General features: G+C 42.4%; 2 protein-coding genes across 2 annotated transcripts; one reads left to right on the top strand and one right to left on the bottom strand.

Annotated features, from left to right (window-relative positions):
• Positions 1-562: 562 nt before the first annotated feature.
• On the bottom strand, positions 563-3,801 carry MRPL43 (mitochondrial ribosomal protein L43). Its single transcript, XM_083363550.1, has 3 exons — positions 3,458-3,801; positions 1,680-1,786; positions 563-1,028 (listed from the first exon to the last, which is right to left on the bottom strand). The coding sequence occupies exons 1-3, from the start codon at positions 3,586-3,588 to the stop codon at positions 802-804; spliced, it is 465 nt and encodes a 154-aa protein (XP_083219676.1). The 5' UTR covers positions 3,589-3,801; the 3' UTR covers positions 563-801.
• A 904-nt stretch (positions 3,802-4,705) lies between these two features.
• Positions 4,706-10,134, top strand: TWNK (twinkle mtDNA helicase; the record flags this gene model as incomplete). The annotated part of the gene is made up of 5 exons (XM_083363549.1): positions 4,706-5,906; positions 7,205-7,445; positions 8,508-8,615; positions 9,006-9,147; positions 9,270-10,134. 5 exons carry the CDS (start codon positions 4,706-4,708, stop codon positions 9,594-9,596), a joined length of 2,019 nt encoding a protein of 672 aa, XP_083219675.1. The 3' UTR covers positions 9,597-10,134.
• Positions 10,135-23,476: the final 13,342 nt, after the last annotated feature.

Genomic DNA, 23,476 nt, shown 5'->3' with positions numbered 1-23,476 from the left:
AATTTACCTATATAAATGTATCTAGCAATGACTCCTCTTCCCATGTTAAGTCTATTTAGGCTTCTGTACAAAATGTTTTGCACAAGCCTTCTCTCAAATAGCCTAGTTGAAATTATACTTGGGTTTTAAAAATACTAAGCAGCGCTGTGTATTTCACCTGGAAACAAATTGGTAGCCAGTGCAAAATTTTTAGCCCAAATACGTTCTTTGAATCTTTTCAGACTTTCTAGACTTTTGAGTACTATTTTCTAAATGCAAAAAGACAGCCTCATGTATAATGTGTTACATGAATCAATCCTAGGAGTTACTGGTATATACACGTACAGTCCCTTTCTTCAGGAAAAGACACAGTTAGTCTGTTAATTGAAGTTAATAAAAGATATACTTCAATCTGAGAAACCTGGAAAAGAGTGAGTGTTCAAAACAGGATGATTTCCTTCTTTAGAACCATGAACCCCTTGCAATAAGCCTACCTGTATTTTAACTGTTAAGTAGGAAAGAAAGGTCCCATGGACTGAAAGCTTCCCATCTCTGATCTAAAGAAATGATAAGCCAGAGTAAGTTAGGTTTCATTCTTTATTTTCAGTAAGAATTAAACTGCAAAGTACAATGGGAAGAAGGCTACTAGCATACCCATGCAGGTCTAGAACTGCCCAATAGTAGAATTTACTTAGAAATAGTTCAGTTTGCCACAAGTCAGTCACTTCCCTTCAGTATCCACTTTCTTAGGTAAGGAAGAAAGCAAATAAAGATTTCTTGTGTGCAGGAGATCCTCATGTTCATAGGCTATACAGCGTAGCTTTATTTTTCCAGTGACTGGAGTCTGGCTCCTATGGTTTGCACATTGAGCACGCTGGGCTTATTTGTGAAAGGATGCCACTGGCCTTGGATACTGGGGTTATCTGTATGGAAAGGTTTTCGGATACGAATAATTTCTAAGCCAGACTGGTTGGCCATCTTTTGGACGATATCTGCAATCTCTTCTGCTGTCTTGCTGGTTAAAGGCTCCTCCTTCACAGTTCCATTCACTAGAAAGAAAAATTATGTAAAAACGTGTTCCATCTTAGAAGACACATTTGTCTGGATAGCTGGGTTTTCCAATTCCTCAATCTCTGTAATTTTACATTTTAATGATGTAGACTAGCTTGTTTGGAATTTATAATAAAGATACAGTCATTTCTACTTAATTATCAGGGTGTTCTTCAGAGACCCTGAGACAGCAGCTCACAATATTGTTTCCTTGCAGGGTCAGAAAACCTGCTGTCTTAGAATACCGGGAATTCCTGTCTTGATATATCTGTCATATTGGGGATAGGTAGAATAGATAGTTATAGATAGAAGCCAAGCTTTACTGATGACTGTTTTACAAGAAAATGAAGGTCTCTGTATTTACATAAACTTATTAAAAGAACACCCATATGCTTGATTTATTTAGTTTTCCATATTTATAATCCTTCTGCCCACACTGGCTTAACACGACACTCAAAGTTTCATTAAAAACAATTAGATCACTTCAACTGAAAAGGCTTGGCTAAAGAGAAAACCATCTTGACTATATTTTAAGAGGGAGCTGAGCAACCTCCTAAAAGACTAGTGTTAGGAGCAGATTTCTTGGGTAATGTCAGTAAAAAACAGATTATTCTCCGTTTGGTTTTTTTCAGTACTACATTCATACTCACAATATTCAGCAACCAATGTGGGGATCCTGCAGTTTTTTGGGTTTACATAAACCACAATCCCAGGATTCTGCCTTGCAAAGTCCACTATCTTTTCTTCAATGTATTCTCTACAACCAGACAAAAAATATTTTCATTGGAGTTTAAAAAAATACACTTAAATGAAGCAAGGGATTACATTGCTGAAGCAATGAAGTGTACTTGGACATAGGAGTTTTCTATAAAATTATTTCCATTGGAGAACCCCCTTAAGACTAAAGTCCACCAAATCCAGGACTCGTGGAAGCAGGCATTTCCAAATGTTTTGCACTCATTGATGCCAAAGAGGAAGACCCGAGTGACAGATATTATGCATCATAGTACAAATGAACCAAATTATATAAATATCTTCATTTGTTAAAAAAATAATGTACCAGGTGCCTATATTTAGAGTAAACTTTCCACAAACCCATACAGGAGACTTAACAGTGCAAATAATCTACTGAATGTTAGACTGTCTAGCTTTTATTTGTGAATTTTGGCCATGACTGTTCAATCCTGCCTTTACTGAAAATACCTTTAATTGCTGTATGAAAATAATTTAGATTGGGCCAAATGAAGAACAGAATATAGCAATATTGTCCAGTTCTATTACATCCTTGGGGGTCAAAGCTATTACTTTGGATGCGAATATTAAATCAAATTAAACAGGGAGAAAAACAATTAACGGAGGCCAGGGCTTCCCCTTCTTGTTCCTAAGAAGCTAGGAGTCAATGTCAAACATCAGGAAGGAGGAAGCAAATAACAAATAACAGAGTTGGAAGGGACCTTGGAGGTCTTTTGGCCCAACCCCCTGGTCAAACAGGAGACCACCGTATACCATTTCAGACAAATGGTTGTCCAATCTCTTCTTAAAAACTTCCAGTGACGGAGTACCCACAACTTCTGGAGGCAAGTCATTTCACTGATTGTTTTCACTATCAGGAAATTTCTTGATTTTCTCCTGGATTAGTTTCCATCCATCGCTTCTTGTCCCGCCTTCGGGTGCTTTGGAGAATAGATTGGACCCCTCTTCTTTATGACAATCCCTCAAATATTGGAACACTGCTATCCTGTCACCCTCTAGTCCTTCTTTTTGCTAAACTAAGGTAAAGGTAAAGGTTCCCCCGCACATGCGTGCTAGTCGTTTCAGACTCTAGGGGCCGGTGCTTATCTGTTTCAAAGCCGAAGAGCCAGCGCTTGTCCGAGGACGTCTCCGTGGTCATGTGGCCGGCATGACTAGATGCCAAAAGCGCACGGAACACTGTTACCTTCCCACTGTAGTGGTCCCTATTTTTCTACTTGCATTTTTTTACGTGCTTTCAAACTACTAGGTTGGCAGAAGCTGGGACGAGTAACGCGCTCACTCTGCTACGCGGCACTCGGGATTCAACCCGCCAAACTGCCGACCGATCGACAAGCTCAGCGTCCTAACCCACCACGTCCCTTTTTGCTAGACTAGACATACCCAATTCCTGCAACCGTTCTTCAGCCTCCAGTCCTCTAATCATCTTTATTGTCTCACTTTAACACAGGGGTCTCCAACCTTGGCAACTTTAAGACTTGTGGACTTCAACTCCCAGAATTCCTCAGCCAGCTGGGGAATTCTGGGAGTTGAAGTCCACAAGTCTTAAAAGTTGCCAAGGGTTGGAGACCCCTGCTTTAACACCCGCACGGCTTAACCATGAATCCGGAAGGTTCCCAAGCTTGCAGAGACACGGGCCCGGCTGGCCCGCCTGCGGCAGCGCCTCTCTTCTCCCCACCTGGCGCCCAGCGAGTTCGACAAGTTCTGGCTGACTGTCAGGGTGATGCGCTGCAGCTGACACACGTAGCGGCCCACGCCGTTCCGCAGGACACTGGCCAAGAAGCGGCTCGGGGTACCCCGGCCGGTCATCGTTTCGGACAACCCAACCCGAACCGGAACTCAGAAGCGGAACAGGAAGTTGGCGCCTGTCTAGCACACAGTCTCTGTTTCTCTTTGTGCCAGTCGAAGGGCAATTGTTTTAAAAGCCGCCTGCTGCTTTTCTGCGAGATAATTAACTCGCAAGAAATGTAGAGAAACTCCAGGCTTTTCCGTCGCAGAGGTTGCCTGGTATGTCGCTTCCAGTTTATTCTGGCAAGAAAGAAGAAAATTATGGGGGCGTCAGCATCTAGTTTAAAATTGCAATGCAGACACAGTTTGCACGACGCACCAAGAGCAATCGCCAAGGAAGGGTTTGCACGCGTTGGATGAGGTTAGGTTGTGACGGTCTTAACGAGGCCGCGACAACGTGCAGACGCCAGCAGCTCTAACTCTTGGTTGCCGCCCTCGAGTTTCTGCAACTTGGGCCTGAAAGTCAGAAAACGCTCTTGCCACCAGAGGAGCAGGGGAGGGGCGCGTTATCTCTATGGTGCGAAGCCTGTGTGTTCCGGCAACCTCGGCTCTTTTATGACTCGTGGACTTCAACTCCCAGAATTCCTGAGCCAGCATAGCTGGCTCAGGAATTCTGGGAGTTGAAGTCCACGAGTCATAAAAGAGCCGAGGTTGCCGACCCCTGGCCTAGCCGGTTGTTTGTTTCCGGGTGGGTTCCTGTCCCCGCCTCTCGCGGAGGTCCCGGGTTTGAAAGGGAGGTCAGGGCGCGCTTTCTGGAACTGCACGTGGGGAGCCGAGAGCCTGATTGCGGAGCTAGGCGCGGGAGCCAAGCTGTGCGGTCGGGCTGCGGCCGGAGGGGAGGCCTTTCAGCAGGGCGGACAGCGCTGGCCGGAGAGAGGCGGGCGGTCTGCATGCGGGCAGCTTCACCGCAAGCCGGAAAGGAGGGCAGCGGCGTAGGAGGAGATGCAATTGAGGAAAGGCAGGCTCTCGCTTCTCGGAGGGTGGGAAGCGTCTCTTAAGGAGAAAAAAGGGCTTTCCGCGGGGCGGCAGTTGGGGCGCCGAGGAGACGGCGTTGCAGGGTCGTAGAGCGAGGAGGTCCCGTGGGGGGGCGGGGTCCCATGAGGGGGCTAAGGGGAGGGGCGTTCCAGACACGGGGAAAATGTTACCTGTGACGTCACGGGCTCTCTTACGTCACCGGTGGCTTCCAGGGAAGTGGATGCTCCTTGGAAGCTCTCCTTGTAAGCACTACAAAAAGGAGAAGCTTCCGCCCGTGCAGGACCCGATTCCTCCTGCCTCGGTCACGGAGATCCGGCAGTACCTCAAAACGGAGAAAATCCCATTTCACGACGGCTACAGTTGCATTCATGTGCCCAGTATTTTTGTGAAGGATAAACAGCAGCTTCGCCATCATTACAGCCTCTTTATCGATAAGACTACCGGCCAGTTTATCTGCACAGCCACGCTGGTCGAAGGGAATTGGCAAGATTTCCAGGCCAATGTAGAGCTGCAGGATAAAGGAGTAACTTTAAGTGATAGGCACAGTGTTAATGAGCAAAATGAGCAAAGTGGAGAGGATGCTAAGCACATATGGGACCGAGCCTTGCCTCTTTGGGAATTGCTGGATGAACAGGAGACGAAAGAAGTCAAGGCTATGTTTGGCATTTCCAGTGTGTCAAATGTCACTCTCAAACACTTTGGGGTGCGTTTTCTTCGGACCGCTCAAGCATTGGTCTTCCCGTGGTTCAGTCCTTCTGGCACCAGCTTGAAGGGATTAAAGCTTCTCAGAGCTGAGCACCAAGGAGACAGAGTACACTATGTAGAGAATATGTTGCCTCGTCCGAATGCCTATCACAATCTCTTTGGTTTGCCTCTGATCAGTCGGCGTGATACAGAAGTGGTATTGACTGGCCGAGAGTTGGATGCTTTGGTGTTGCATCAAGTCACTGGTTTACCCACCCTGGCTCTGCCTCGTGGGATTTCTTGCCTTCCCCCAGCCTTACTTCCCTACTTAGAACAGTTTAAAAGGATTACTTTATGGTTAGGAGAGGATCTCCGGTCCTGGGAATCTGCTAAACATTTTGCACGTAAGTTGAATCCTAAGCGTTGTTATTTGGTGCGACCAAGTGACCAGCAGCGTCGACCTTTAGAAGCTTTTAGCAGTGGTATGAACCTTACCAAGATTATACGCTCAGCTCTACCAGCTGGCCACAAGTCTATAATTTCATTTTGTCAACTGCGAGAAGAAGTGTACGGGGAACTGGTCAATGTAGATCAGGTGGCCGGAGTCAAATGGGCTCGTTTCCCAGAACTCAGCAAACTTCTCAAAGGCCACCGCAAAGGAGAGCTCACTGTTTTCACAGGTGAGTGTATATTTTATCTACTTACATATTTATGTCCTGCTTTTATTATTTTTATAAATAACTCAAGGCAGCAATATATTGCTTTTTTCCTTTCATCCTTCCTCCAGTAGGATATGTAATCATTAAAATATTTGCTGTAATGTTCTTGAGCTGTTTGTCAGATTTTGCCTTACTTGTCAGATATAGCTTATGATCTGAAAACCAGTTTCTCATGGTTTTCTGCTCTCATACAATATTTTTGTCTGGAGAAGAACAATTGACTCAATAAAAGTGACTATTACTAGAAAGAAAAGGGATGAGGTATTGGAGATGACTAAATTTATTTTCTGAGCTCCTTTTTCTTAAGTTAAATTGTGCATGTTTCCAATTGAAGGGTCCTTGGTGCTCTCTGTGCTTTCTTGTTTTCTGCAGATGTTTCATTACCCTAACTAGGCAACATCAGTGCTAAGGTACTAAGGATTGCTGTTTGCTGTCAGTTTATATTTTGGTGTCTTGCCTGTCTGTGTGGGTGGGGGCGATCTTAGGGATTCTTTGGTTGAGCTGTTTACTAATGGCTCTTTGGCAGTTACTTGATGGTTTTTCTGAAGTTGACCTTAGAGTTAATCTATGTTGATCTGAGTGCTGATTACTGCTGAAGAGGTGCTGGAGTCTTTCTTTGGGGGCTGGTTGATTGTCTCTTTTGCATAGATGTTGTTAATGTCTGTGTGTCTATTGATGGCTCATTTGTCAGAGTGCCAGGCTTCTAGAAATTCCCCGGCATTTTTGGATTTGGCCTAGTCTAGGATTGTCACATTTTTCCCAATTGAAACTATGGTTAAATCTGTCTATGTTGTGAAATTAAAGAATTTTTGTCATGCCTTTTCACTGCCAGTTGGTGTTCATGGATACGTTCTGCCAGACTGGTGCCTGCATGTTTCCAATTCTGGCAAAAGTGAAGATGAAAGTCAATGAAATTCTGACTTACTGCAGTTCTGTGATTCCGTATGCACTGTTTGGCAGAAGTGATCTGTGGGAGATTTGATATATATCTCCCAAGCATGATTTTTATTACATTGCTAAATAGTGATCAAATCATCTGTTGTAATGGGTAAGTGGGATGTTACATTCAATGGGAAAAATATTGTATTGTGACATAGTTCCCCATTTGCATTTCTTAACCACAGAGAACCTACGAGTAGCCAATGGAGCTACCCATCAAAGGAAAGGGCATGTCAGTTTGTTCCAGGTGAAACCAAATTCTACACAGGTTGGATCAAACTGCCTTTCTTCCTAATTGTGCCTTTGTCTTTCTGGATCAGGTCCAACAGGCAGTGGGAAGACCACCTTCATAAGTGAATATGCCCTGGATCTCTGCATGCAAGGAGTTAATACATTATGGGGCAGCTTTGAGATCCACAATGTGCGTTTGGCCAAGATCATGCTTACTCAATTTGCCATGGAAAAACTGGATGAGCAACTGGAAAAATATGATGAGTGGGCAGACAAATTTGAGGATCTTCCACTTCACTTCATGACCTTCTACGGACAACAGAACATCAAGTAAAATTTGTGGTAGCAGCTTTCTATATTGCTTTTTTACGAGAAAGGAGAGGTGAAACAGTGCTATAATTAATGTAATGCTGAGTTTGCAGTCTTAGTTCTGTTTAATTAGCAGCAAATGGCTATAATTCCGAAAGAAATACAGTGGTACCTGGCTACTCATTGTTAATTGGCTCTCGGAGGCGCAGCGTGTACTAAAAATAACAAGTGCCAAGCAAACATGTGACCCTTTATTTTGGCTGGGAAGTACTTCCTGTCTGTCCCTTTTCCTATGTCACTGCTCACCACGGCCAACTTTCTGTCCATTCCCCCCTTTTCCTGTCACAGCATGTTGAATACCAAACAATGAATACTGGGACAACATTTTTGCATCAAATGTGTCGAGTACCAAATTCGATGAATTTTGAAGCAATCGAGTACCCAAGTACTACTGTATATGTATCCTTGAAAAAAATATGTTGCAATATTTGGCAGTAAGGCCAAAGTAAGACTAAATTAATTAGCTCTGTGTAATGTTTGTTGGTCTGGAAATTGCATCCCCTTACTTTGCTAAACCATCATTATGTCCTCATTTTGGATAAGACAGTATGATAGAAAATCCACAGATCATTCTAGTACAGATTCAATGGTGTTACAAAGCACCCTTTGCCTAGCAAATATTGGGATTGGTCTCAAATTATATAGTGAGTACATTATTTTACATTAGGGCAATTAGATGTGCAATTTCATGTGGTTTCCTTTAATGCAGGATACAAATTGTATATCGCAATGTGTAAAGGAATATTTCAGAGAAGTTCTTTAGCTCCTCATTCTTTGTTCTGATTGCTATTAATGAAATTATTTTTCCCTAGGATTCTGAGGGTTTTAAGATAACTTATTTAATCATTAATTTTATAAATGTATTTGTTGCTCTGGATTGGTTGAAACTGCAGACATGTTTTAATCTGCAGCAAATTTTTTCTGTTTAAAAACTCTTTATTTAAATTGATCCGATCTCTCCCTGGCTAGGAATGGCAAAGTAACCTCTACATGTGTGTAACTTTGATATTTTTTTTCTTGCAGGACAGTAATTGATACCATGCTCCATGCTGTGCACATGTATGATATTAGTCATATTGTCATTGATAATCTCCAGTTTATGATGGGCCAGGAGCAGCTCAGTATAGACCGGTAATCCTCTCATTTCATGTTACCGTAGCATAGTATCACACTTTACAACATTATTTCTTTTCTTTTGCTCTGTCCACCACATTTTGCAAGCTGCATTGAGAGACATTAGAAGAGCATCTGCAAATCCCACGATCCTGTTTCCAGATGCTTCTTCATAGTTAAACATTTGCTCAGGATCATTATGCCTGTTCTGACCTAAATTGACATAGCTTTTAATGCCATCACTTTTCAGGGTGTGTACTCAAGATGAGTGTTAAATACCTGCTTTGTACACTCTTTGTCAATTTAACACCATTTGTTCGCCGAGAAAGACAAACCCATTTTTTTTCCAGATAATCCATGAGCTTTTACAGCAATTTGTGTTATTTATACTGCCCTATTGCTCCCCAGGCTTGCCCTCCAAGACTACATTGTGGGTACCTTCCGAAAATTTGCTACAGACAACAACTGCCACGTAACTCTGATCATTCATCCCCGGAAGGAAGATGAAGAAAGAGAGCTGCAAACGTCTTCCATTTTTGGATCTGCAAAGGTAAAATCCTTCTTGGTAAAGCTTTCCAAGGAACTAGGCAAATACCCTCTCATCTATCCATCCAGTCAGTCAATCCTTCGTTCTTCCCTGTTCTAACCATAGCGTTTTGCTTTCTGTTGCAGGCCAGCCAGGAGGCTGACAATGTGTTGATCCTGCAGGATAGGAAATTAACAACCGGACCAGGCAGACGCTACCTACAGGTCTCCAAGAATCGCTTTGATGGAGATGTGGGAATTTTCCCCATGGAATTCAACAAAACCTGCCTTACGTTCTCTAACCCTGTCAAAGGCAGAACTAGGGTAAAGAAAGTAAAAGAGGATAGTGATGAACCACTCCAAAAACCTCCAGCAGCGGCTGAAGTTCCCAAGAAGCCACGCTCCCAGAAACAATCCAGTAAGAGCACAAAACCTGCCTTAAATGTATCACCTGATGAACCCAACAAGCCATGAGGACCTGAACTTTATTCAGAAAGGATTCACGACCAGCAGGATCACTATGGTTCATTTGATTATAGGAATAATCAGTCTATCCATACAGGCATTGGTCAAGCTCTTTTTGCCCAGTTGCAGCTTTGTTTCATTGGAAACAGGAGAAGAGATCTATGAACAGTAGCAGGATTTACAGCACTGTTTATTATTAAGAAATAATCTGAAAAGAAACTTGGATTGTTTCCCCAGGCTATCCAGAATAGAGAACATATCTAGTGACTACAGCAGAAAGGTTCTGCTGCACGTACATTGGGGTATGTGCAAGGAAGAGTTGTGTTTGTGTTAGAGATGCATAATGTCCACTTGCAACAAGGAATGAATAATACAGTTTCAGGGAACACTGGTGTATGTAAGTTGCCTTCTGCAGTTCCTATATGTACATGGGGATGCAGTCAAGGCTCCCTACAATCTAGTGTGATAAATCATGGTGTGGAATCTCAAATGCTAATTGGATCCTCTAGTACAGAGGTCGGCAACCTGAAAAAGGAAAAGAGCCACTGGGAACCAGTTCCATCACACATAAAAAAAAGTGGGAGCCACGTGCGTGTATCTATGCACGCGCATGCACAAAAAAAGTTTTGCGCATGCGCAAAACGGTTTTTCTTGCGCATGCACGGACGCGCGCGGTTGCCTTTTTTTTTATGTGTGATGGAACCGGTTCCCGGTTGCGCGACGGCGATGGCCCGTTTGCAGAGCTACCGCATTCGGCAGCCTGCAAACGTGCCACAACAGCTTTCCCAAAGAGCGGCGGCGCTGCCCGTTCGCACGGAGGTGCGCGCGCACCTCTCCAAAGGTTTGGGGAGTTGTCCGCGCACCTACGGTCGTTCGGAGAAGTGCGCGCTCACCTCTCGGAATGGGCAGCGGCGCCGCTTGTTGGGAAAGCTGCCGCGGCCCGTCTACAAAGCTGCCGCTTTCAGCAGCCTGCAAACGTGCCGCGGCAGCTTTCTCAAAGAGCGGCGCCGCTGCCCGTTCGCGCGGAGGTACGCGCGCACCTCTCCAAAGGTTTGGGGAGGTGCGTGCGCACCTACGGTCGTTCAGAGAGGTGCACGCGCACCTCTCGGAATGGGCAGCGGCACCACTTGTTGGGAAAGCTGCCGCTTTTGGCAGCCTGCAAACGTGATGCGGCAGCTTTCTCAAAGAGCGGCGCCACTGCCCGTTTGCACAGAGGTGCGCGCGCACCTCTCCAAAGGTTTGGGGAGGTGCGTGCGCACCTCTCCAAACGGGCGGTGCCACTCTCCATTTGGAGAGGTGCGCGTGCACCACTGCCCGTTTGAAGAGGTGCACGCACACCGGGCGGCTGGGAGCCGCAGGAGACGGCTGAAAGAGCCACATGCGGCTCCAGAGCCGCGGGTTGCCGACCTGTGCGCTAGTATTATACACAACGATGGGTGGAAAAATTAAAATTTCCTGATCTGGAGAACTGAGTGATGAAATTAGAAAGCTTAAAAGGGAGATGCACATGCCCATGTAACCCGTAAGGGGGCTATGGAAAAATAATTGAGGAAAGTAATGCTGCTTTATTCAAAAAACATTTTTATACTTTTAATAATTTCCACGTTGATTTTAGTTAATGTTTTATATCAATTATCTTGGCTTTATTTCCTGACCCAGCCTTCAGTGGTTCACAGTAAGAAATTTACATTCAATGTATTTCCTGCTTAGGAAAATTTGTATTGAAAAAGAGACTTATGAGTGTTTTGTTTCCATTGTACAAGAAAAAAGGAAAAGATTGTTTTTTAAAATGGATAAATGAGCATGGTGAAAGACTTTGATAGGAAAATAAAGAGTCTTATTCTGTCAAATTGTTTAGATTTAGTATTTGTGAGACTGAGGAGAATGCCTTAATCCTTGTAGATTGAGACTTGATATGACAACTTTAGGTGATGTCGTCCTTTCTTAGTCTTATTCACTCCAGTGCTAGAAGTGCAAAACTACAAAGTTTTGGGTTTGCTGTAAGTATTTTTCCAATGCATACGTGCAGCATAATGCATCATTTATTTCATTTTTATACACTTGCATTAGGAGTGGTGTGATATATTCCTTCTGTTTTCCACCAGAGGTCAGCCTGACTTAGGTTTTCACCTGTCTTTTCAAACTGAGGGAATTTCTTCTGATTTCCATGCTAACACATAAGTTCATTTCTACAGTCTCAAAAATCGAAGACTGATACATTTTTGGGGGGCTGCTTACAGTATATATAAGATTATTAAAATTTATACAAGTAAATATTGAGTCCAGTAGAGTGGTAGAGTAGAGCTGAAAGGGACCTTGGAGGTCGTCTAGTCCAGCCCCCTGCTCAGGCAGGAGAACCTATTCTATCTCAGAGAAGTGGCTGTCTAGTCTCTTCTTTAAAATTTCCAGTGATGGAGCACACATTATTTCTGGAGGCAAGCTGTTCCACTGGTTGATTGACCTCACTGTCAGGAAGTTTCTCCTTAATTCCAGGTTGCTTCTCTCTTTGATCAGTTTCCAACCATCGTTTCTCGTCCTTCCCTCTGGAGTTTTGGTGAACAACTTGTCCCCCTCTGTCTTGTGGCTGCCCCTCAGATACTGGAACACTGCTATCATGTCTCCCCTATTTCTTCTTTTCTTTAGACCACTAGCCAAACCCAAGTCCCGCAGCCGTTCTTCGTATGTTTTAGTCTCCAGTCCTTTGATAATCTTAGCTGCTCTTTGAATTTTTTCCAAAGTTTCAATATCTTTTTTGTGACATGGTGACCAAAATTGGCTGCAGTATTCTAGATGTGGACTTCCTAGAGTTTTATAAAGCGGTACTAATACTTTGCATGATCTTGATTCTATGCCTCTGTTTCTACAACCCAGGATTATATTAGCTTTTTTGATTGCTGCTGCACACTGCTGGCTCATGGTCAAGTGATCAACCACTAGGACTCCAAAGTCCCTCTCACAGTTACTGTTTTTGAGCCAGGTCTCACCCAATGTGTACTTGTACCTTTGATTTTTCCTGCCTAAATATAAAACTTTGCTTTTCTCCACGTTAATAATAATAATGATAATAATAATAAGTTGGAAGGGACCTTGGAGGTCATCTAGTCCAACCCCCTGCCCAGGCAGGAAACCCTACACCATTTCAGACAAGTGGCTGGCCAGTCTCTTCTTAAAAACTTCCAGTGTTGGAGCATTTACCACCTCTGGAGGCAGGTTGTTCCACTGGTTAATTGTTCTACTGTAACTGTCAGGAAGTTTCTGCTTAGTTCTCGGTTGCTTCTCTCCTTGACTAGTTTCCATCCGTTGCTTCTTGTCCTGCTTTCAGGTACTTTGGAGAATAGCTTGACTCCCTCTTCTTTGTGGCAGCCCCTGAGGTATTGGAATACTGCTATCATGTCACACCTCACCCTTCTCTTCGTTAAACTACACGTACCCAATTCCAGCAACCGTTCCCTATATGTTTTAGCCTCCAGTCCCCCAATCATCTTTGTTGCTCTTCTCTGTACCCTTTCTAGAGTCTCAACATCTTTTTTACATCATGGTGACCAAAACTGGATGCAGTATTCCAGGTGTGGCCTTACCAAGGCATTGTAAAGTGGTATTAGTACTTCACATGATGTTGATTCTATCCCTCTGTTAATGCAGCCTAGCACTGTGTTGGCTTTTTTGGCAGCTGCAGCACACTGCTGGCTCATATTTAAGTGATTGTCCACTAGGACTCCGAGATCTCTCTCACAGTTGCTACTATTGAGCAAGGTACCACCTATACTATACCTGTGCATTTGATTTTTCCTGCCTAGATGTAGAACCTTACTTTTTCCACAATTGAATTTCATTTTGTTAGATAGTGCCCAGTGTTTGAGTCTGTCCAGATCCTCCTGTATCTTAAGCCTATCTTCTGGAGTATTGGCTATTCCTGCCAGCTTGGTGTCGTCTGCAAATTTGATGAGTTGCCCATCTATCCCCTCATCCAAATCGTTGATGAAGATGTTGAAGAGCACTGGGCCCAGAACAGAGCCCTGGGGCACCCCACTACACACTTCCTTCCATGTAGATGCAGTTCCATTGAGGACCACACGCTGGGTACGGCCTGTCAGCCAGCTACGAATCCATCTGGTGGTGATGCTATCTAACCCACATTTTTCTATCTTATCAAGTAGTAGGTTGTGATCTACTTTATCAAATGCCTTACTGAAGTCCAAGTAAATTATATCTACAGCATTCCTCTGGTCCACTAGTTTTGTCACTTGGTCAAAGAATGCAATAAGATTTGTCTGGCTTGATCTGTTTTTGACAAACCCATGTTGGTTTTTAGTGATAACTTTGTTCGCATCAAGGTGTTCGCTGATTTGTTGTCTGATTATCTTTTCCAGAATGTTCCCAGGTATTGAGGTCAGGCTGATAGGTCTGTAGTTTCCCGGATCTATTTTTTCCCCTTTTTTGAATATGGGAACTACATCAGCTTTCTTCCAGTCCTCTGGTAGTTCCCCAGTTGCTCCAGGATTTTTGAAAAATATAGTTCAGTGGTTCTAAGATCACGTCTGCCAGCTCCTTGAGAACCTTGGGGATGTAATCCGTCTGGTCCTGGTGATTTGAACTCGTCTAGGCTGGACAGGTGCTCACTTACCATTTTCTTGCCTATCTTAACTTGCGTTTCTATTCTGTTTTTTATGGCACTGGTTTTGGTAGGTTGGACTGTTGGACATTGAAATTCATTTTGTTGGATAGGGCCCTTTGTTCAAGTTTATCAAGATTTTTTTAGATCCTGAGTTTGTCTTTTGAGGTGTTGGCTACTCCTGTCAGTTTGGTGTCATCTGCAAATTTGATGACAAATTTGATTCAATTCCCTCATCTAAATCATTTATGTTGAAGAATACTCAGCCTAAGACGGAACCTTGTGGTACTCGGCTGCTTACTTCTCTCCATATGGATGTAGTGCCATTGAGGACTTCTCGTTGAGTACGGTTTGTCAGCCAGCTACAGATCCATCTAGTGGTGATGTTGTCTATTCCACAAAATTTCTTTCTGTGATATTTTCAGCTGCAAGAATAATCTTCCAGGAAAGACTCTGTTGTTATCCTATTCTCACTGATTTTAACCTACCAGGTTTTCCCTACAACAATCATCCTTTGAGTTAAGTTGGACTGCTGGCTCAAAGTGGGATGGAACAAGACATAAAAATGAGTTCTGGGTGCTCTTTGACCTGGTTATTTGCTTGCAGATGTTTTATAACTCAGCTAGGTAACATCATTGGACACAAACCAAACTTAGCACCAAGAACTCCACACTTCAACCCTGAGCCATAGATACTTTCTTCTTTGGAATTGTCTTGGTCTTCATCCAATAACACTAAATTTCACACTAAACCCATAGTTCAATATTCTGAAAACCCAGCCTGTAAATTCCTTAGGGTTGAATTTGTTTTGTTGTAAAGTGCCCCATTCAAAAATGACCGTATGATAATTGATTGCTACAAGTGACTCAGCTTCTGTTTTACACACTGATAATTACTTGGTTCACACGTATGTTCAGCCATAGCTCTGTATCTGAAATTCATTAAGAATTGAGCATTGGATTATGGCCCCATTGTTTGCAAAAGGGGTATTAAACGGTTTGTTACCACTGAGATGACGTTTGATTGTTAAAGTGGTAAGAAAAAAACAGAGATATAATCTGACTAAAACAAGTGGCATGGAATTCATAAGACTTATTTCCTAGTACGCAGGGAATTTCAGGTATTTCTTTATCTTTCCCCCCTTAAACAGGCAGAATAACTTTCCAGAAGATGGAAAGTTAAACAAGGGTCATACAGTATTACAATGGGCATATTCATAAAATCACTATACAAAAAATCACTTGAATATACTATACATACATAAAATCACTTGAATATAAAGTAAATAATCATTGCAAATTTTATAGTAGTGTTTCAGAGACCATACACTCCTGTCCTTCAAGGCAGAATCAGTGTTGGTCTATGGCAGTAGGAGGTCCTAGTTTCCACCAGTTCTTAATCATCTTGTCTGGGCTGGTTAAATTGGTTTAAATTGTTACTTGCCTTGGTGAAGTGGCCCTTTAATTAACTAGAGCTCTTCTCATTAATGAACTGCATCCCTCAAGCAAAGCCTTTCTAGCTTTACTTAATCTAGGTTAACTAGCTTAACCTGTAACACTTTGATCAGTATTTTACTTTATTCATAAATCATGCTAGGTCAAGGTTTGCCTAAAGTTAGTGTACTCTATACTGTATAATCTACTGAGGGTTAGGTCCGTAGAGCATTTCACAGCTTAGTGTGGTGTACAAACGTGGCTTCAAATATATATGTAGGTCACTTGATGGTCATGATTGGCACAGAGGGAGTTTGTTGAGTAAGTCATAGCTGGGGGCTTTATGTGCCATACTGAATTGCAAGCCATGGTTTACCAGCTATAAAGTTTCAATTCACAAAATATGCTATACCGATATCCAACAGCCACATTACAATTTGCCATGTGGTATGTCATCTTTTTAAAATAATAATTAATAATAATAATAATAATAATAATAATAATAATAATAATAATAATAATAATAATAAATGTTACTGATTTTAAAGAATGGTTTAAATTGATCTAAATGGTGAAAGGCCAGATGTAAATTTTCAGGGTTCAGTTCAAGGTGCTGGTTATAACATTTAAAGCTCTATATAGCAGGGTGCCAGGTTATTTGTGGGACCGTCTCTCCCCGGTTACTTCCACCCATCCCATCAGGTCTGGCAGGAGGGGCACGTTGTGGATACTGTAAGCCAGACATGTCAAACATAAGGCCCAGTGGCCAGATCTGGCCCACGAAGTGGTTTCATGCGGCCCGTGAAGCCATCCTGGAAACAGTGAGGGAACGGCCCCCACTGCCTTGGCCCTGGCCCAGAGACCCTCCTCCTGCCAGAGACCCTCAGATCTGTCCCACTCCTGCCCTGGGCCCCATAGGCACCCTTGATGAGAACGATGTAGAGCTGGCCACGCCCACCCAGTAGGCCATACACACTCTAGCCACGCCCACCCAGTAGGCCACGCCCACCCTGGCCATACCCACCTGGCCCCCTGAGGGCAACCGCAATGCTGATGCGGCCCTCAATGAAATTGAGTTTGACACCCCTGCTGTAAGCTGAAGAGCTTCATCTGGCAGGACCCGGGAGGGAGGAGCATTTCTGTCACGGCATCCACCCTTAGAACATTTTACCCCAAGAGGGCATTGAGTTGCTCTTCCTGGTTTTGTCATCCGGCCCTGGGGTCCCATGGAAATTCAGAGCCTGCAAAATAGTCACATGATTCATAGGTCTTGAAATGGTTTTTGTTCTATTTATAGATTTTTAACTTTTAAATCATATTTTAATGATTTTGGCTTTTTAATGGTTTTGATAGTTTCGTTTTTGTTCTTTTAATTGAACGTGCCGTCTGGGGTCGTACGGGAAATGGGAGGCTGTATAAATTTAATAATTAAATAAATCGGTAGAAGCATCTCTGATCTTTTTGGTAAAAGAAAAATTGAACATGTTTGCCCCCTGGTGACCCTGAGAAAACTTTAGGAGAGCTACACTGAAGAGAAAAAAAGGGTGCTGGGGAAGTCCGCAGCTGCCTCTTGGCTCTGTTGTCCAAGCCGCAGACATGGGCAGTTTTCTCACAGACAGCTGGATGCAGTTCAGCTTCAGGCAGCAGCAGAAGAAACAGGAGGAGGAGGAGGAGGAGGGCTAATTTAGAGGATCAAATTCCTAGCTGCTACATAGATTTGTTTTTCTCTTTTTCCCTCTGATTCTCCCTCCTGGCGATTTTCCTCCCAGGCTTGCAATAACTATCTGAAAGGTTTACCTAACTGGCAAATTGTTAAAGGGAAACAAACAGTTTTCTCACTCTCCCTTAAGACGAGTTACAAAAGAATTTATTGCACCAAATCCAGGAACAAGTTAGGCTTGAGTGGGGAAGAAGGAGTGCTAGCCAGTAGAGGGAAATGCCTGCACATAGGCGCTGGAGGCAAAGGAGGAAAAAGCTGCTTACTCTTTTGGGCAAGAAACTCAGCCAGCAACATCAGATCGCCAAGTGTGAAAAAGGCCAGCAACAAAGAAGCAGCTTTGCTGTACTTTTTGCAATCCCAGCACATCCTGTTGTGTTGTGCAAGATCTGTAGCACTGACCAGGCCTCAGCCCCTTTCTTGTTCAGCTCTTTTGTTCATTATTTAAATGTCTCCTTTATCACCTACATCACAACAGGAAACTACATTCCCAGGAATTTGAGCCAAGATGGTCAATTGGAAGATATACTGGGAACTGCAAGTTCAGTGACACTTGGAAGGCCCCAAGAAAACCTATTTGAAACACTGAGGCTGCGTTTTCAGATTCTACACTGTTGAATAAAATATTATGGCTTACGTCCCTTAATCTATGGTTTATAAATCACAAACAGCTTCACATATCACACAAAGCTGAAACCAAAGAAACCACATCACTGTAAGTTGAGAACCTATTGCATTTGATCTGGAAACACCAACTCCATATATGACACAATGTGCTAAGGCCAGGATCTTATGTGAGACTGAGGCCCATAAAGGTATCCATGGGGTGCTTTGGTGCCCCCAGGCAATCTGCATAAAAAACTAGGAGTCCATAATGTACCAGCTTCCACAATGCCTCTAGGCCTCATTAAATGATGGGTATCTAGCGTTTCAGAAGGTGTAGCTCTGCCCAAAAAAAGAACAATAGCAAGGATACATAATACAGAGCATCTTGTAGAAAGTGGATTGGGGGTATCAGGCTAGATGAGATAGCAGGGACATTCTGATAAACCTTGCCTTGTAAGTGATAACTCTCTTATGGCGTACATTTTACAAATGGGTAAGCTTTCTAATATCTATCTTCTGATAGCTGTCACAAGATACTTTCAAAGTGTAAAATGTGCCCACCAACCCACAGGTTTCCATTGCTAGGCTTATTGATATCACATTGTTATAATATCACCGTGCAAATAGCAATAGCACTTAGACTTATATACCACTTCACAGTGCTTTACAGCCCTCCCTAAATGGCTTACAGAGTCAGCCCAATGCCCCCAACAATCTGGGTCTTCATTTTACAACCTTGAAAGGATGGAAGGCTGAGTCAGCGTTGAGCTGGTGAGAATCAAACTGTAAACAGTGAACTTGCAATACTGCATCCTAACCACTGTGCCACCATGGCTCTTTTAAATGATACTGATTATTAAATGTGTTAGGCAAAATATTGCAGCAATACCCTTTCCCTCCCATCAGCCTGCCCACTTCTGTTGATCTTCCCTATGTTTACATTGATGTTTCTAAAAATTTCACATTGCTTCACCCTTTTTGAAAATTCTACATGCCTCGCCTCCCAGGCTGGGAACTGCTTTTTTGGAAAATGCAGAACATCCCATGAGCCTTACATTTCCCTCCCTCCCGGCATTGGTGCCTTCATTGTGACTGTAATCTTGACTACATATCAGAAGACTTTGTATTATTTTTAGGATGCATGGAAATCTATATTGAAAGGACCTTATTCAGCTCAGCTTTCATTAATCAGAGATCCAAATGAGTGTGAGTGGCCATGGTATTTAGGAATCCTGTTCATGTCCATTTGTATAAATGAGGAAGGAACACTTTTGGCTTCTTTTGAGTCCTGTAATATTGCAGCAGTCCACACATTGTGCTAAGCCACTATTTCATTATGGTTTGTTGAATAAGCCACAGTTACCTGTGTTTGCACAGTACTACAAACCATTAACTACTACTGTCAACAATCCGGCTAGCGGACTTCAACAAAAGAATCCCTCGAGGCAATTGAGTCCTATAAGGTAAATCTTTATTGGATACACTATCTTGGAACTGAAGAAGGAAAACCAGCTCTGAGTTTTCCCATTTGAAGGCTTGCTTAATTTTAACAACAGATTCTTGTGGCCCCTGCCCACTGGGTGTTCACAGTGTCCAATCATAATATTTCTTTTTATTATGGGAACAGTTCACTTCTCCCATCAAACACCTGTGGTAGTGACCTTGGTGTGGTTTAGGCTCTCATGGTTCATGAACAGCTTCTTGGCATTCCATTTGCTTTCTACCTCTCCCCCATTTTCTATGGCAAGTTGATTAGTGACAGAAGGTAGCAGACATCATAGCAATTCAATCTTGACAACTACCGTACTCATAAACCACAGTGCCTTGACTTACAAAGTAAACTAAGGCCAAATCAAAGAAACCACATTATGAATTGTGTACAAAGCTAGCTTTTTCTTTGCAATTGCTACCAATCACAGTAGAACATGACTCCTGGCTACTGACAGTGTGTATCCCATAATGCTGCAAAATTATGAGGTACAGTCAAAAATGGTAGCTATCAAGAATGATCATGGAAGCCTGTTTCTCTTGCTGCTCCTGAGGATTGGAACCGCTTTAGTATTAGTACTGCTTTATAAAAACCCTAATAAGACCACACCTGGAATACTGCAGCCAATTTTGGTCACCATATCACAAAAAAGATGTTGAAAGTTTGAAAAAAATTCAGAGAAGAGCAACTAAGATTATCAAAGGTCTGGAGACTAAAACATACGAAGAACGGCTGCGGGACTTGGATTTGGCTAGTCTAAAGAAAGGAAGAAATAGGGGAGACAAGACAGCAGTATTCCAGTATCTGAGGGGCTGCCACAAGACAGAGGGGGACACGTTGTTCACCAAAACACCAGAGGGAAGGATGAGAAACAATGGTTGGAAACTGATCAAAGAGAGAAGCAACTTGGAATTAAGGAGACACTTCCTGACAGTGAGGTCAATCAACCAGTGGAACAGCTTGCCTTCAGAAATCGTGGGAGTTCCATCACTGGAGATTTTCAAGAAGAGACTGGACATTCACCTGTCTAGGTATAGGTTCTCCTGCCTGAGCAGAGGGCTGGACTAGAAGACCTCCAAGGTCCCTTCCAGCTCTATTCTATTCTATTCCTGTGTAGGAGTGCCCAAACGAAAGTGAGTGCCCAATGATAGGCATGCCAATCAATCTATGAAAGAATGAGTGAGACTGCCATTCAAAGATTAACAGCATCGTGGAACATTTTTTCCTTGCAACTCCTTTCTCATTACAGATGTAACATCGATTCTGTAGAGTTATATAAAATGGTGATTTCAGAAATATGTTGTTTATGTTGCACAGTGTTTATGGTGTTGGCTCGTGGCTGGAAACATTCCTGATAAGCCAAGAAGTTGCTAGAGTACTCTGGCAACCACTAGTTCTCAACTTAACCTGATGTGTTCCCATGTATGCTGCTCCAAGCAGTCTGGCTAAAGCTATTTTTTAATATTCTTTTATTAAAACATACACTGGTGTAGGTGCTAAATTCTAATTTTCTGAAAGCATTAACTAAAATAGGGAAGGAAGTAGCACTGGAGTCCAAATGAAATATCTGTTACTTGATTCACCAAAGAGAAGAATATAGATCTTTAAAAATTCTGAACCTCCTAAGACTAATGTGCTACTCTCCTTTCAGGTAGCAGGTAAGTGCAGAGCAGACATGCTAATTCATTGTCTTAATTAATTATTATATCTTCTCATTCTATAATATTCATCTCGTGGAAATGAATTATAACTTTCTGTTTCCTCCCTCTTATATCATTCCTTTTTTATTGGAAGTTACAGGTAGTCCTCAACTTACAATCATTGTTTAGTGACTATTCAAATTTACAGTGGCACTGAAAAAACTGACTTATGGCTATTTTTCACAGTTATGACTGTTGGAAGCATCCCATGGTCATGTGATCAAAAATTGGCCACTTGGCAACTGGCATGCATTTATGGAGTTGCACTGTCCCAGTTAGTCCTCGTGATCACATTTTTAAAATGGGGCCCTCCCTCCCTTGACTTGGCTTAGCAATATAAATTTTGGCCTCAGTTGTGATCGTAAGTCAAGAACTACCTGTATAATACCAGCAATCTATTCTACAATATGTACGTCTATTTCAGTGAAATTGCACATTTGTCTAACTTCTAAAAATCAGAATAAAGATGAGCACTGAATCATAATTAGCATATTTATAATTACTTTCACAAGGTAGAGATGCTCAACTGAGAATGGAAAGGTCAGCCACATGTAACTCTTATTGCTTATAGGTTATCTGATTTTACACAGAGGCAATTTTGCTGAATTCAGTAGGATTTTGAGGTTTTCCCCACTACTGAGGTAAAATGCCATTCACCCCACCCACCCCCATCTTCAGTCAGTGGTTGAAAACCATACCAGCATGAAAATTACTGCCTATTGTTGACTTCTCTCTGTCTTCTACTGCCTTTGCTCTGATTTGTGGTCAAATGACGCTGAGTTGAGTTTGTCTGTGCAATGTGTACAGTCAAAGGGTTTACTACCCTCCCTTTTCTGGCTGGAAAAACACTTGCTAATTTTGCTGCCTCAGCAGGAACTGGGTAAGTTGGCTGCAGCCCTCTGACATCTCTACATTTCTTCCTTGGCCCCTTCTCTTCTATTAATTCTGCTATGGCAATAGCCTCTGCAAGGGATGATGCTCTTTTGGAGAAGCAATGGGGTGAGAGGTTGCCTCACTCACCCAGAGTACTTAGGTGTCAGATGTTTTTAAAATCTATAGGAATATCTCACTATTTCATTATTTTAACCTTTCACCAAACTGGTTGAGCACAATTACAGAGTTGAGCACAATTACAGAGTTCTGAGGAACCATTGGCTCAGCATGCTTCTTTGAGGGAGATGGTAGCAGAATGGCAGCAGATGAGCTGAATGGAGAGAGGCACGCCTGGATCAGCCTGTGAAGAATATTAATCCTGTTTAAAGTGTTGCAGCCCAAAGATGGAGGGAAAATGTCCTTGGTTTTAGCTTTGCTCCCACAAAGATAAATTGTTACAGGTTAGTAAGAGGTTTTTTTTCCTTTTCTCGCCTAGCCTTTTCCCCAGTTGGCTTTCATGACTAAACAGGACTAAAATTCACTATTTCCTGGATTCTAACCTGGTACCTTTACCTTTAGACAAAGCTGGCTCTATTACAAGTTAGCAACAAGCGTGTATGTGTATTTCTCACTAGAATGAAGGTAAGAAGCCTCTGCACTTTTAAAAAGTCTCTTTAGTTTAATGCATGAACTTGTCTTGTTACTGCTAAAGTGAGAAAAAAGATTGTGCTAAAATGAGAAAAATAAAAATTATGCATTGTAACATGTATGGCTCTTCTGTAGATCTCCTCATTTTCAAGATTTGCAAGAGGTTTTGTGAGTGCATTTGGCTGAAAATATTTACAGAACTCCAAGAATGGGGAAACTGGTTAAAGCAATTTCCTAATATAAGCATTCTGCAAGTTCATTCAAAAGCCATCCCAAATGTTTTGTGTTGAGCATGCAAAGGGAGCACCTAAATTTGCAAAGTCCTTTATCGCCACAGCTCATATATATGTGGATCTCCTTCCTCTACTCTTATTTAAAGTTTTTTTTTTACAGGCATTTTAGAAAATACCAACTAAGGAGACATGCAGAACTGTAGCTTAGAGCAAATAGAATAAATACTTTGTAGAATTAGTTATTCAGATAACTATTTGTTATCTGAATAACTGTTCAATGGAAGAACTAAGTTTGTTTTCAAACAAGCATCTAGATTGATTTTCCTCTCAAGCTTTTTAAAATTTAAGCATAGTATTAAAATGGGGAAAGGAACATTACTGCTGCTGTTAAGTAGTTGGAAGCTGAGGTCTATTAAAGCTATCCATAAATCTACTGTAGTTGACCTTGCTCTAGATTTTATGCCTTCTGCCCAGAGGACGATGCATGCTATTTTTAAAGCCTTTATTGAAAATAAAAATGTTCTTCTGAAGCTTTTAGATTTTAGTGCTATTGTGTAGTTTTTATTTATTTATTTGTA

This window comes from Vipera ursinii, assembly GCF_947247035.1.
Source record: "Vipera ursinii genome assembly, chromosome: 5".
Classification (NCBI taxonomy): domain Eukaryota; kingdom Metazoa; phylum Chordata; class Lepidosauria; order Squamata; family Viperidae; genus Vipera; species Vipera ursinii.
Note: the sequence above shows the minus strand (reverse complement) of the source record. Positions and strands in the feature narration are given on the sequence as shown.

Coding starts and splice junctions, on each gene's coding strand:
- MRPL43 (XM_083363550.1), bottom strand. CDS start 3,588: ATGACCGGCCGGGGTACCCCGAGCCGCTTCTTGGCCAGTGTCCTGCGG. Junction 1,787..3,457: donor TCGAACTCGCTGGGCGCCAG/GTGGGGAGAAGA, acceptor GTCTGGTTGTAG/AGAATACATTGAAGAAAAGA. Junction 1,029..1,679: donor CACATTGGTTGCTGAATATT/GTGAGTATGAAT, acceptor TTTTCTTTCTAG/TGAATGGAACTGTGAAGGAG.